Consider the following 15,575-nt stretch of genomic DNA (forward strand, 5'->3'; position numbering starts at 1 on the left):
CTCTCTACCCCCCCTCTCTCTCTCTCTCTCTCTCCTCTCTCTCTCTCTATCCTCTCTCTCTCTCTCTCTCTCTCTCTCTCTCTCTGTCCTCTTCTCTCTCCTCTCTCCCCCCCCCCCCTCTTCTCTCTCTCTCTCTCTCCTCTCTCTCCCCCCCCCTCTCTCTCCCCCCTCTCTCTCTCTCTCCTCTCCCCCACCCCCCTTCCCCTCTCCCCCCTCCCCTCTCTCTCTCTCTCTCTCTCAGCAGACTGTCCGATTTCCAATACATGATGTTTTGTGTTAAGAAACGGTGCCCATTGTTAGCTTTATACATCCGTTCCTCTCCTCCTCTGTGTTCTGTGACAATGCTAATGCATTGAGCTGAAGGAGCATCCGCTCTCATTAAGTCTGGCTGGCATCAAATCAAAAGACCCACTTCAATGTGTGTATGCGTCTCTCTCTCTCTCTCTCTCTCTCGTTTGTCCAACCCAACCTCATTAACATGAAAAGCTAAATGGATGGATGTCCTGACATTTTTAACGACTGGAGATGTCAGTGTTGATTAACTCCGCGGGACGTCTCGAATTATCAATTCTCTCAGATAGAATATAGACAGACGCTGACTAATCGCTGGATGGATATTGATTTTAAATTACTCAACAGCCCTTCCATCAATTCAATAACACATGTGTGTGTGTGTGTGTGTGTGTGTGTGTGTGTGTGTGTGTGTGTGTGTGTGTGTGTGTGTGTGTGTGTGTGTGTGTGTGTGTGTGTGTGTGTGTGTGTGTGTGTTGTGTGTGTATATATGCGTACGTGTGTGGACTGATTGAATGGCTGCAAGTAGTTTTTATAGTTTTACGTTTTATTGATTACCTTGCGGTCACGAAATCCTGATCGCTGTTTCTTCTTCTTCCCGTCCCCTCCGCCCTCCTCACCCTCCTCTCCGCCACTGGCCTCCACAAAACTCTCCGACTCGGCCGCTTTCACAAACTCCTCCTCTTTCTCCTCGGGACGCTGGCTGTGCTTGACGGACGGCTCGGCGTCTGCGTAGGCTCTGGGTTACACAGACAACAAGGAGATTTAAACAATGTGGTGGCGAAAAACTTTTACTGCATTACAAAAACGTGTTATTAACAGAGGAAATCCAAAAGCATTAACGATTAAAGACCTTCCAGCTGCAAAAAAAACCACATAAAAAAAAATAAAGCTAAAATCCTTAATTGACACAACAAAGCAGACACCCAGTCCCTGTTTTGGTAAAAAATACCATCGATTACATGAAAATTATAGTTTTAATTATGTTTTGATGGACTTACCATTGATTACATGAAAATTATACTTTTAATTATGTTTTGGTGCGATACAGTGTTTGTTTACGTTTACATTGTTTACAAACAATGGAGTAAAACCATCTTATATTTTGGGGTTCTGATGGGGGACGACGGTTGTACTAAGCTCCTAATGCATTTATAAAAAAAGGAATTTATAAGCTATATTAGTCAAGAATTAAATGGGTATACATCGTTAATTTATAAATCCAAAAAGGAAATGTAGCAACTAAGGATTCTAGCTTTGATAAAAAGAGAATTTTAATCTCCTCAGTGGTAGATTAGTGACTATAATTAAAAGCATAGATTGAGTCTCTATTTAACATATTTCACTTGCTGATAGATTCATTCGTGGAGGTGCTGTGCACAGGCATAAAAGCTGTTGGTCTAATTAACTCAAAAGTCTACAAAGTGAGACTTTGTCCTTATGTTTTCTTGGCTATATTTCGCTATGTTTTGTTCACAAGCTTGTTTTTTTCCCCCCCAACGTTAGTTTGAGTCTGCTGCTTCAGCTGATAGCGAAGAGTCAGATCTCACACACAGACACACGTGACAGGACTTGAGTGGCCCGTTAACACAGTAAACTCCCACCCTTAAAGAGGCAGCTGAACATTTTTTCTCAGGTCACAAAAAATGAAATGAAAATTTGTAATATACCACATTTCTTCTGACTAATACATTTCTTGTTTTAGAAAACATTATGAAGCATGGTCATCCATTTGTTTTTAGTCTTTTTTTTTGTTGTCATTATGGCGAAAACATATTTTGTCTGGTAGAAAATCTAAGTGGCTGGTAGATTTTTTTATCTACCTGCCACAGTGTCTTGTGGACCAAAAAGTACATTTTAGGCCCTGGAGAACACAGAAGGCTGTTGTATAAAACACCTCTCTCCGGATTACATCTTCAAACTAAGGGTAACCATGGCCTCCATGACAGAGAGGGAGAAGCGTTCATCCATGTAAACGGGTAAGAGTCTAGCTACATTTTCAGATATCATACGTTTCTAAATTTGTCAAAAAGTCATTTTCATTGCAAGTTAACCTCTCTAGGGCAGGTGGCACCAAATCGTCCCACCTACGTAACAGCCAGTCTAATCCTGTGGCGCGATTTTCAAAACGTTTGAAATGCTATTACTTCAATTTCTCAAACATATGACTATTTTACAGCTATTTAAAGACAAGACTCTCGTTAATCTAACCACACTGTCCGATTTCAAAAAGGCTTTACAACGAAAGCAAAACATTAGATTATGTCAGCAGAGTACCCAGCCAGAAATAATCAGACACCCATTTTTCAAGCTAGCATATAATGTCACAAAAACCCAAACCACAGCTAAATGCAGCACTAACCTTTGATGATCTTCATCAGATGACACACCTAGGACATTATGTTATACAATACATGCATGTCTGTTCAATCAAGTTCATATTTATATCAAAAAACAGCTTTTTACATTAGCATGTGACGTTCAGAAAAAGCATACTCCCCGCAAACTTCCGGGGAATTTACAAAAAATTTACTAAATTACTCACGATAAACGTTCACAAAAAGCATAACAATTATTTTAAGAATTATAGATACAGAACTCCTCTATGCACTCGATATGTCCGATTTTAAAATAGCTTTTCGGATGAAGCACATTTTGCAATATTCTAAGTACATAGCCCAGCCATCACGGGCTAGCTATTTAGACACCCGGCAAGTTTAGCCTTCATCAAAATCATATTTACTATAAGAAAAATGGTCTTACCTTTCCTGTTCTTCGTCAGAATGCACTCCCAGGACTTCTACTTCAATAACAAATGTAGGTTTGGTGCCAAATAATCCATCGTTATGTTCCATCAGCGACGTTTTGTTCGTGCGTTCTAGACACTATCAGAATGGTAAATCACGGTCGCGAGCATGGCGCATCTCGTGACAAAAAAATTCTAAATATTCCATTACCGTACTTCGAAGCATGTCAACCGCTGTTTAAAATCTATTTTTATGCAATTTATCTCGTAGAAAAGCGATAATATTCCGACCGGGAATCTGCGTGTCTGTAAACTGAGAGAAAAACAGAAAGACGGGGGCGGGGCAGGTCACGCGCCTAAGCCTTTGTCCTCTGATAGACCACTGAGCAAAAGCTCTCGTGTGTTTCAGCCAGGGCTTTGAATTACGTCATTCAGGTTTTTCCCGGGCTCTGAGACCCCATTGGAGACGTGGGAAGTGTCACGTAACAGCAGAAATCCTGAGTTTTTGGAAGAGATGTCAAAGAAAGCAAATAAATGGTCAAACAGGCCACTTCCTGTAAAGGAATCTCTCAGGTTTTTGCCTGCCAAATGAGTTCTGTTATACTCACAGACACCATTCAAACAGTTTTAGAAACTTTAGGGTGTTTTCTATCCATATATAATAAGTATATGCATACTCTAGTTACTGGGGAGGATTAGTAACCAGATTAAATCGGGTACGTTTTTTATCCGGCCGTGTAAATACTGCCCCCTAGCCCCAACAGGTTAAAGCGTACTATTAGCTAGCTAACATTATGTGTATGATCTCTGTAGTAATATTATTTGTGTCTCAGAAATCCATTTGCATCGCTAGTTATAGATATAGCACCTAAAATGTTGCTAGCTAACATTGAACCTAGTAGGTTAGCTTTAGCTACCTGCAGATTAATGCATGGTGGCTAGCTATGACAATCAGTTTGTAATGCTAGTAGTATATGAGTTTGGGATTATGGTTCATTGTTTAACAAGCTAGCTAGTTACCTACAAGTCTAAACAAAAGACTCCTAAAAATACACTTTATCTTGTCCTTTTCCTAATCTGACTTTGATTCATGTATTGTTGTTCTTCACATTACGGTCTCTGGTAAACACACACTATATATATAAAAAAAAATTAAAGTTTATTTGTCACACACACTATAATAAAGAAGGTGTAAACGGTACAGGCAAATGATTACTTGCATAGTGGACTACTTTTTGCTACTACTTTCACCACTTAAAGTCTTGAAATCTTTGGTTGTTTACTACACTACCTTACTCACTCTGTTTAGCACATGGCCTCACATGTGAATCCTTAAAGAGATGGGTGGGGCTAAAGCTTGAGAGGGTGTGAACGATGCTGAATGTGGTGTAGACAAAGAAGAGCTCTCCAGTAGATACCAAAACATTCAAAGGCCATTTTCTCAAAAGCGGAGTTACAAGTTAATTAACTTTCAAAGCAGAATTACTTTCCCATTGTTCCTCAACTGTAGTGTATGATATACCACTTTTTTCTTTTTCACTACCATTGTGTAGCTCTGAGTCTCTACTTTTATCCAATGTAAAAATAAAATAAAAAAATAAAAAATGTTGCTACATAAGACTGAATGGAGGTGGTGGGTCACATATTCATAAAGCATCTCGGAATGCTGATCTAGGATCAGTTTTTCTATGAAAACTTTTCCATGAAGATTTAGAAAGCAAAACTGATCGTAGAACCTACTGTGAGACATTGTGGATACTGATTAAGACCTGAGGGAGTATAGTAGCGGTGGTGAGATGTTCATGCCCTGTGGGTGGGAGGTAAATCATTATAAACTCAGCAAAAAAAGAAACATCCTCTCACTGTCAACTGCATTTATTTTCAGCAAACTTAACCTGTGTGAATATTTGTATGAAAATAACAAGATTCAACAACTGAGACATAAACTGAACAAGTTCCACAGACATGTGACTAACAGAAATGGAATAATGTGTCCCTGAACAAAGGGTGGGTCAAAATCAAAAGTAACAGTCCTGTGTGGCCACCAGCTGCATTAAGTACTGCAGTACATCTCCTCCTCATGGACTGCACCAGATTTGCCAGGTCTTGCTGTGAGATGTTACCCTACTCTTCCACCAAGGCACCTGCAAGATCCCAGACATTTCTGGGGGGAATGGCCCTAGCCCTCACCCTCCGATCCAAAAGGTCCCAGATGTGCTCAATGGGATTGAGATCCGGGCTCTTCACTGGCCATGGCAGAAGGCTGACATCCCTATCTTGCAGGAAATCATGCACAGAACGAGCAGTATGGCTGGTGGCATTGTCATGCTGGAGGGTCATGTCAGGATGAGCCTGCAGGAAGGGTACCACATGAGGGAGGAGGATGTCTTCCCTGTAACGCACAGTGTTGAGATTGCCTGCAATGACAACAAGCTCAGTCCGATGATGCTGTGACACACCGCCCCAGACCATGATGGACACTCCACCTCCAAATCGATCCCGCTCCAGAGTACAGGCCTCGGTGTAACGCTCATTCCTTCGACCATAAACGCAAATCCAACCATCACCCCTGGAAAGACAAAACCGCGACTCATCAGTGAAGAGCACTTTTTGCCAGTCCTGTCTGGTCCACTGACAGTGGGTTTGTGCCCATAGGCGACGTTGTTGCCAGTGATGTCTGGTGAGGACCTGCCTTACAACAGGCCAACAAGCCCTCAGTCCAGCCTCTCTCAGCCTATTGCGGACAGTCTGAGCACTGATGGAGGTATTGTGCGTGAAGATCTGTGAAGTTATTTGGATTTTTATGAATTATCTTTGAAAGACAAGGTCCTGAAAAAGGGACATTTCTTTTTTTTTGCTGAGTTTATAACTCTACAAACTACTCATTGTTAGTTTCTCCTCTGATTTCCTGATCCAGCATATAAAACAACACTTCAGCTACTGTAAATGTGGATGTAAGGCTTGAGGGTTATTTATTTGCTCTGCAGTTTTGCATTTGGTTTGCTAATTTAGTAGCTATAGTTAGCTATCTAGCTTAGTGGTTAGCTTCTTCCAAATTCAAGCTTTGCTTGGTAACAGCAGGGAATCCCCTTCCTGGATCAAGAGCCTTGCTGTTTAATATTTGTTAGGTACACATGCAGCAATCTGTGAGTAGCATTTTTGAGTTACTTGTATAACTTTATGAGCTATTTACAGGATGTCTGTCCTGACATTTTTTTTAGGTCAGAGACTGTATAAAATGTTTGCAATGCGCTAGTTAACACAGTCTTAGCATTCTCTATGGGATTTTAAAATGTACTTGTTAGCATTGCTGACCTTCGGAATACAGAGGCTTTGAAAATAGTTTTCCTTGTGTTCAGTGCCGGTTTTGCCAAATATCCCAGAATGCACAAGGTCAGTATGACAATGGGTCTGTGTTTGACTAAGAGCGAGAAAGAGGAAAGAGTGGAAAAGAGAGAGAGGGATGGAGAGATTCCTTAAAAGAAAGCGATTCCCAAACCTTCCATAACAAAGCCATCAACTACAGAGAGATGAACCTGGAGAACAGTCCCCTAAGCAAGCTGGTCCTGGGGCTCTGTTCACAAACACAAACAGACCCCAAAGAGCCCCAGGACATCAACACAATTACATTACCGGTCAAAAGTTTTAGAACACCTACTCATTCAAGGGTTTTTCTTTATTTGGACTATTTTCTTCAAGGTAGGGGTTGTATACAGAAGATAGCCCTATTTGGTAAAAGACCAAGTCCATATTATGGCAAGAACAGCTCAAATAAGCAAAGAGAAATGACAATCCATCATTACTTTAAGACATGAAGATCAGTCAATATGGAACATTTCAAGAACTTTGAAAGTTTCTTCAAGTGCAGTCGCAAAACCCATCAAGCGCTATGATGAAACTGGCTCTCAAGAGGACCGCCACAGGAAAGGAAGACCCAGAGTTCCCTCTGCTGCAGAGGACAAGTTCATTAGAGTTACCAGCCTCATGACGACCACCACAGGAATGGAAGACCCAGAGTTATCTCTGCTGCAGAGGATAAGGTCATTAGAGTTACCAGCCTCATGAGGACCGCCACAGGAAAGGAAGACCCAGAGTTACCTCTGCTGCAGAGGATAAGGTCGTTAGAGTTACCAGCCTCATGAGGACCGCCACAGGAAAGGAAGACCCAGAGTTCCCTCTGCTGCAGAGGATAAGTTCATTAGAGTTACCAGCCTCATGAGGACCACCACAGGAAAGGAAGACCCAGAGTTCCCTCTGCTGCAGAGGATCAGTTCATTAGTTACCAGCCTCAGAAATTGCAGCCCAAATAAATGTTTCACAGAGTTCAGTAACAGACACATCTCAACATCAACTGTTCAGAGGAGACTGCGTGAATCAGGCCTTCATGGTCAAATTGCTGCAAAGAAACCACTACTAAAGGACACCAATCAGAAGAAGAGACTTGCTTGGGCCAAGAAACACGAGCAATGGACATTAGACCGGTGGAAATCTGTCCTTTGGTCTGATGAGTCCAAATTTGAGATTTTTGGTTCCAACCACCATGTCTTTGTGAGACACAGACTAGGTGAACGGATGATCTCCACATGTGTATTTCTCACCGTGAAGCATGGAGGAGGAGGTGTTATGGTGTGGGGGTGCTTTGCCGGTGACACTGTCAGTGATTTATTTAGAATTCAAGGCACACTTAACCAGCATGGCTACCACAGCATTCTGCAGCGATACGCCATCTCATCTGGTTTGGGCTTAGTGGGACTATCATTTATTTTTCAACCGAACAATGACCCAACACACCTCCAGGCTGTGTAAGGGCTATTTGACCAAGAAGGAGAGTGATGAGTGCTGAATCAGATGACCTGGCCTCCACAATCACCCGACCTCAACCCAATTGAGATGGTTTGGGATGAGTTGGATCGCAGAGTGAAGGAAAAGCAGCCAACAAGTGCTCAGCATATGTGGGAACTCCTTCAAGACTGTTGGAAAAGCATTCCAGGTGAAGCTGGTTGAAAGAATGCCAAGGGCGTGCAAAGCTGCCATCAAGGCAAAGAGTGGCTATTTGAAGAATCTCAAATATAAAATATTTTTTTATTTGTTTAGCACCTTTTTTGGTTACTACATGATTCCATATGTGTTATTTCATAGTTTGATGTATTCACTATTTTTCTACAATGTAGAAAATTGTAAAAATAAAGAAAAGCCCTTGAATGAGTAGGTGTTCTAAAACTTTGGACCGGTAGTGTAGACCCAACCAAATCATGAGAAAACAAAAAGATAATTACTTGACACATTGGAAAGAATTAACAAAAATAACTGAGCAAACTAGAATGCTATTTGGCCCTAAACAGAGAGTACACAGTGGCAGAATACCTGACCAAGAATTCAAAAACAAACCCTATATTAATAAACTCCCATATCTACTGGGTGAAATACCACAGTGTGCCATCACAGCAGCAAGATTTGTGACCTGTTGCCACAATATTTTTTTTTAACTATTTGCACATCGTTACAACACTGTATATAGACATAATATGACATTTGAAGAATTTTTTTTAACTATTTGCACATCGTTACAACACTGTATATAGACATAATATGACATTTGAAATGTCTTTATTCTCTTGGAACTTTTGTGAGTGTACTGTTAATTTTTATTAACAATTTCACTTGCTTTGGCAATGCAAACATACAGAGCATTCAGAAAGTATTCAGACCCCTTGATTTTTCCATATTTGTTATGTTACTGCCTTATTCTAAAATAGATTTTAATTATATATATTTTTTTATCTCATTAATCTACACACAATACCCCATAATGACAAAGCAAAAACGGGTGTATTTATTTTTTTTGCAAATGTGTAAAACTCAAACAGAAATACCTTACCAACATACAGTTAGTATTCAGTCCCTTTGCTAGGAGACTCGAAATTGAGCTCAGGTGCATCCTGTTTCCATTGATCATCCTTGAGATGTTTCTACAACTTGACTGGAGTCCACCTGTGGTAAATTCAACTGATTGGACATGATTTGGAAAGGCACACAGCTGTCTATATAAGGTCCCACAGTTGACAGTGCATGTCAGAGCAAAAACCAAGCCATGAGGTCAAAGGAATTGTCCGTAGAGCTCCAAGACAGGATTGTGTTGAGCCACAGATCTGGGGAAGGGTAGTAAAACATTTCTACAGCATTGAAGGTCCCCAAGAACACAGTGGCCTCCATCATTCTTACATGGAAAAGGTTTGGAACCACCAAGACTCTTCCTAGAGCTGGCCGCCCGGCCAAACTGAGCAATCGGGGGAGAAGGGCCTTGGTCAGGGAGGTGACCAAGAACCCAATGGTCACTCTGACAGAGCTTTAGAGTTCCTCTGTGGAGATGGGAGAACCTTCCAGAAGGACAACCATCTCTGCAGCACTCCACCAATCAGGCCTTTATGGTAGAGTGGCCAGACGGAAGCCACTCCTCAGTAAAAGGCACATGCCAGCCCACTTGGAGTTTGTCAAAAGGCACCTTTCAGACCATGAGAAACAAGATTCTCTGGTCTGATGAAACCAAGATTAAACTCTTTGGCCTGAATGCCAAGTGTCACGTCTGGAGGAAACCTGGCACCATCCCTACGGTGAAGCATGGTGGTGGCAGCATAATGCTGTGGGGATGTTTTTCAGCGGCAGGGACTGGGAGACTAGTCAGGACCGAAGGAAAGATGAACAGAGCAAAGTACAGAGAGATCCTTGATGAAAACCTGCTCCAGAGCGCTCAGGACCTCAGACTGAGGCAAAGGTTTACCTTCCAACAGGACAACGACCCTAAGCACACAGCCAAGACAACGCAGGAGTGGCTTCGGGACAAGTCTCTGAATGTCCTTGAGTGGCCCAGCCAGAGCCTGGACTTGAACCCGATCAAACATCTCTGGAAAGACCTGAAAATAGCTGTGCAGCGACGCCTCACATCCAACCTGACAGAGCTTGAGAGGATCTGCAGAGAAGAATGGGAGAAACTCCCCAAATACAGGTGTGCCAAGCTTGTAGCATCATACCCAGGAAGACTTGAGGCTGTAATCGCTGCCAAAGGTGTTTCAACAAAGTACTGAGTAAAGGGTCTGAATACTTATGTAAATGTATAATTACTATTATTTATTTTTTTTTCTTTGCAAAAAAAATAAAATACAAACTTGTTTTTGCTTTGTCATTATGGGATATTGTGTGTAGATTGATGAGGGGAAAAAAATATTGTATCAATTATAGAATAAGGCTGTAACGTAACAAAATGTGGAAAAAGTCAAGGGGTCTGAATACTTCCCGAATGCACTGTATGTTTCCCATGCCAATAAAGATCTTTGAATTCAATTGAATTGAGGGAGAGACAGAGAGAGAGAGAGAGAGAGAGAGAGAGAGAGAGAGAGAGAGAGAGAGAGAGAGAGAGAGAGAGAGAGAGAGAGAGAGAGAGAGAGAGAGAGAGAGAGTGTGTGAAAGAAGATGTGTTAACAGTAATTAACTTGGCCTGGGTTGTGTTAACAGTAATTAGCTTGGCCTGGGTTGTGTTAACAGTAATTAACTTGGCCTGGTTTGTGTTAACAGTAATAGTAGTAGTTAACTTGGCCTGGTTTGTGTTAACAGTAATTAACTTGGCCTGGGTTGTGTTAACAGTAATTAACTTGGCTTGGGTTGTGTTAACAGTAATTAACTTGGCCTGGGTTGTGTTAACAGTAATTAACTTGGTCTGGGCTGTGTTAACAGTAGTTAACTTGGCCTGGTTTGTGTTAACAGTAATTAACTTGGCCTGGTTTGTGTTAACAGTAATTAACTTGGTCTGGGTTGTGTTAACAGTAGTTAACTTGGCCTGGGTTGTGTTAACAGTAATTAACTTGGTCTGGGTTGTGTTAACAGTAGTTAACTTGGCCTGGTTTGTGTTAACAGTAATTAACTTGGCCTGGTTTGTGTTAACAGTAATTAACTTGGTCTGGGTTGTGTTAACAGTAGTTAACTTGGCCTGGGTTGTGTTAACAGTAATTAACTTGGCCTGGTTTGTGTTAACAGTAATTAACTTGGCCTGGGTTGTGTTAACAGTAATTAACTTGGCCTGGTTTGTGTTAACAGTAATTAACTTGGTCTGGTTTGTGTTAACAGTAATTAACTTGGTCTGGGTTGTGTTAACAGTAGTTAACTTGGCCTGGTTTGAATGAAGGGATCAATAAAGAGAAAGCAATGCATTAAACATCCATGAACGTATAATTATTGCGCAATTCAAGTTTTAGGGCCAAACTACGCTTGCCAAATACACGACAATTGCTTTTGTGAAATTGTCCATAAAAAGTAAATGTCGATCCACTGAGGCAAAAAAAGGAACAATGTCGGAAATATAATTCAATGAGAGAAAAGCTGAAAAATGGAGAGTTGAAAATCAATAGAAGGGAACAGTAGTGTTTGGGAATGGTTTGGTGAAGATGTAGAAGAGGATGATAGCAGTGCCGCTATGTTATGTGTGATGATTGTGAGGTGCTGTAAACATTCGACAGTCACAAAGACAGGGACTTCAAATAGGACTATGGCAAGTTAAGGGAACTGTTGCCTACTGTTCAGATGGGTTAAATGGAAATCTGCACACTGACTTAAGCATTTTTTTCTCCAGTAAAATGATACACCAAATGTAGGCTACATTTTGACTCGGGAACAGGAGTGGAGAAATTTGACAGTCACAAGACGGGGACTTGAAAATGGTACGTCTAGGGAAGTGTACTGTTCAGATGGGTTAAATGGAATACTAAATGATATCTGGACACTGACTGTAGGTCTATAACCTCTCACATAGGCTAATTCAATATTAACTCCTTGTCAGGGCTTTCAGAAGGATCGGACCAATACGCAGCGGGATCGTAGTTCCACATCTTTAATTCAATCGTGAAACTAATGAAATAAACAATAAACTTGAAATAAAACAAGAAAGCCGTGACGCCGAGCAGGCATACACTATTCACAAAATTAATCACCCACAAACACCAGTGGGACAAACATCTACTTAAATATGGCCTCCAATTAGAGACAACGTCAACCGGCTGCCTCTTCTAATTGGAGGTCATGCCAAACAAAAACTAACCTAGAAATACAAAACTAGAAACTAAACATAGAAATACAAAACCGGACAAACACCCCCTGTCACGCCCTGACCTACTCTACCAAAGAAAATAACAACTTACTATGGTCAGGACGTGACACTCCTGCAGAATTAAGAATTTCTTGTAATCAGATTATACAAATTATAAAATGTGTACATTTGGACTCGGGAACAGGAGTGGAGAAATATGATTTTTGTCTTTCAGCATCTTGAGAGAACTTATGTACGAGTCTGTAAAGGTGCCATCTTTATCAGCGTCATAAAATCTGATAGTATTTCTACCACAGTTAGGGACCGTCTGTAAAGGTGCCATCTTTATCAGCATCATAAAATCTGATAGTATTTCAACCACATCAAATATTAATCCAAGTCTAATTGAAATCTTATCGGAAACATGTCGGGTAGTTTTCAAAGTTTTTAATTTCCTTAAAACTGGTCAAAATGAAGTCATTTGGAAATGTTGAATTTTCTACCCGGTCCCTAAACATATTTGCTGTGTGAGAGAAGCAGAGATGAAAACGAAAAACTTGACCAATGTCAACTACATTGAATCATTTATTATATTGATTTATGACATTCTGGTGAATGTAGCAGGGTTTATGTAGCATTCGAGGGCAACAAGTAACAGCAGAAGAGAAGCTGCATGTATCTAACTATAGACAAGTTGACTAACAAATAGTCTACCAAAATGTCAAAAAGCACAGACATAGGTTTATCTAAAAAGGCCTGTAAAAAAAACTGACGGTATAGAACATTTTCCATATTTGTGGGTAAGGGTCAGGTGCGGGCCTCAGATTTTCACTTTATCACATACAGTACGAGTCTGGACACACCGACTCATTCAAGGGTTTTTCTTTATTTTTACTATTTTCTACATTGTAGTATAATAGCGAAGACATCAAAACTATGAAATAACACATATTGAATCATGTAGTAACCTAAAAAGTGTTAAACAAATCAAAATATATTTAATATTTGAGATTCTTCAAATAGCCACCCTTTGCCTTGACAGCTTTGCATACTCTCTCTCTCATTCTCTCAACCAGCTTCATGATTTAGTCACCTGGAATGCATTTCAATTAACAGGTGTGCCTTGTTAAAAGTTAATTTGTGGAATTTCTTTCCTTCTTAATGTGTTTGCGCCAATCAGTTATATTGTGACAAGGTAGGGAGGGTATACAGAATATAGCCCTATTTGGTAAAAGACCAAGTCCATATTAAGGCAAGAACAGCTCAAATAAGCAAAGAGAAACAACAGTCCATCATTACTTTAAGAATATAAAATATATTTTGATTTGTTTAACACTTTTTTGGTTACTACATGATTCCATATGTGTTATTTCATAGTGTTGATGTCTTCACTATTATTCTACAATGTAAAAAATAGTAAAAATAAATAAAAACCCTGGAATGAGTAGGTGTGTCCAAACTTTTGACTGGTACTGTATAATCGGGCGGTTGCTGACATATTTAACATGAGAAACTCCCTGCCTGCAACTATGGCGGCTACACCTTAACTAAACATAGTTAACCATATCTCCTCCTCTAACAGGTCCCAGAAAGACACATCAAGCATAGGAAATGCAGCTTGGAATGAGCTGAAAGGCTAGCCTAAAGTCTTCTCACCTGTCTGTGTGAAAGGCTAGCTAGCCTAAAGTCTCCTCACCTGTCTGTGTGAAAGGCTAGCCTAAAGTCTCCTCACCTGTCTGTGTGAAAGGCTAGCCTAAAGTCTCCTCACCTGTCTGTGTGAAAGGCTAGCCAGCCTAAAGTCTTCTCACCTGTCTGTGTGAAAGGCTAGCTAGCCTAAATTCTTCTCACCTGTCTGTGTGAAAGGCTAGCCTAAAGTCTCCTCACCTGTCTGTGTGAAAGGCTAGCCTAAAGTCTTCTCACCTGTCTGTGTGAAAGGCTAGCTAGCCTAAAGTCTTCTCACCTGTCTGTGTGAAAGGCTAGCCTAAAGTCTTCTCACCTGTCTGTGTGAAAGGCTAGCTAGCCTAAAGTCTCCTCACCTGTCTGTGTGAAAGGCTAGCCTAAATCTCTTCACCTGTCTGTGTGAAAGGCTAGCCTAAAGTCCCCTCACCTGTCTGTGTGAAAGGCTAGCCAGCCTAAAATCTCCTCACCTGTCTGTGTGAAAGGCTAGCCTAAAGTCTCCTCACCTGTCTGTGTGAAAGGCTAGCCAGCCTAAAGTCTCCTCACCTGTCTGTGTGAAAGGCTAGCCAGCTTAAAGTCTCCTCACCTGTCTGTGTGAAAGGCTAGCCAGCCTAAAATCTCCTCACCTGTCTGTGTGAAAGGCTAGCTAGCCTAAAGTCTCCTCACCTGTCTGTGTGAAAGGCTAGCCTAAATCTCCTCACCTGTCTGTGTGAAAGGCTAGCCTAAAGTCTCCTCACCTGTCTGTGTGAAAGGCTAGCCTAACAATACGTGTTATACAGAAGAGCATAAAGCACTGCAGAAGGGTATCTATATACGGCGATGCATATTATGTAATATTGACATACAGTTGAAGTCGAAAGTTTACATAAACTAGTTTTAATGACTCCATCCTAAGTGTTTCAACCACTCCACAAATTTCTTGTTAACAAACTATAGTTTTGGCAAGTCGGTTAGGACATCTACTTTGTGCATGACGGAAGTAATTTTTCCAACAATTGTTTACAGACAGATTATTTCACTTATAATTCACTGTATCACAATTCCAGTGGGTCAGAAGTTTCCATACACTAAGTTGACTGTGCCTTTAAACAGCTTGGAAAATTCCAGAAAATGATGTCATGGCTTTAGAAGCTTCTGATAGGCTAATTGACATCATTTGAGTCAATTGAATGTGTACCTGTAGATGTATTTCAAGGCCTACCTTCAAACTCAGTGCCTCTTTGCTTGACATCATGGAAAAATCAAAAGAAATCAGCCAAGACCTCAGGAAAAAAAATTCTAACAATAGTACGCAAGTATAAACACCATGGGACCACGCAGCCGTCATACCGCTCAGGAAGGAGACGTGTTCTGTCTCCTAGAGATGAACGTACTTTGGTGCAAAAAGTGCAAATCAATCCCAGAACAACAGCAAAGGACTTTGTGAAGATGCTGGAGGAAACAGGTACAAAAGTATCTATATCCACAGTAAAATGAGTCCTATATCGACATAAGCTGAAAGGCCGCTCAGCACATGAAGCACGGGGGTGGCAGCATCATGTTGTGGGGGTGCTTTGCTGCAGGAGGTACTGGTGCACTTCACAAAATAGATGGCATCATGAGAAAAGAAAATTATGTGGATATATTGAAGCAACACCTCAAGACATCAGTCAGGAAGTTAAAGCTTGGTCGCAAATGGGTCTTCCAAATGGACAATGACCCCAAGCATACTTCCAAAGTTGTGGCAAAATGCCTTAAGGACAACAAAGTCAAGGTATTGGAGTGGCCATCACAAAGCCCTGACCTCAA

At 41.0% G+C, this 15,575-nt stretch overlaps 1 protein-coding gene across 1 annotated transcript in view; it reads right to left on the reverse strand.

Annotated features, from left to right (window-relative positions):
• The window catches only part of LOC115184229 (calcium uptake protein 1, mitochondrial-like), a gene marked incomplete at its 3' end in the record, with an annotated part of 43,537 nt that overhangs the window by 15,623 nt on the left and 12,339 nt on the right, over positions 1-15,575 (reverse strand). The window contains exon 3 of the mRNA XM_029745256.1: positions 850-1,030. Coding sequence (XP_029601116.1) covers positions 850-1,030 — 181 coding nt within the window. The remainder of the gene's footprint in view (positions 1-849; positions 1,031-15,575) is intronic.

Source organism: Salmo trutta, unplaced genomic scaffold (assembly GCF_901001165.1).
Source record: "Salmo trutta unplaced genomic scaffold, fSalTru1.1, whole genome shotgun sequence".
NCBI lineage: Eukaryota > Metazoa > Chordata > Actinopteri > Salmoniformes > Salmonidae > Salmo > Salmo trutta.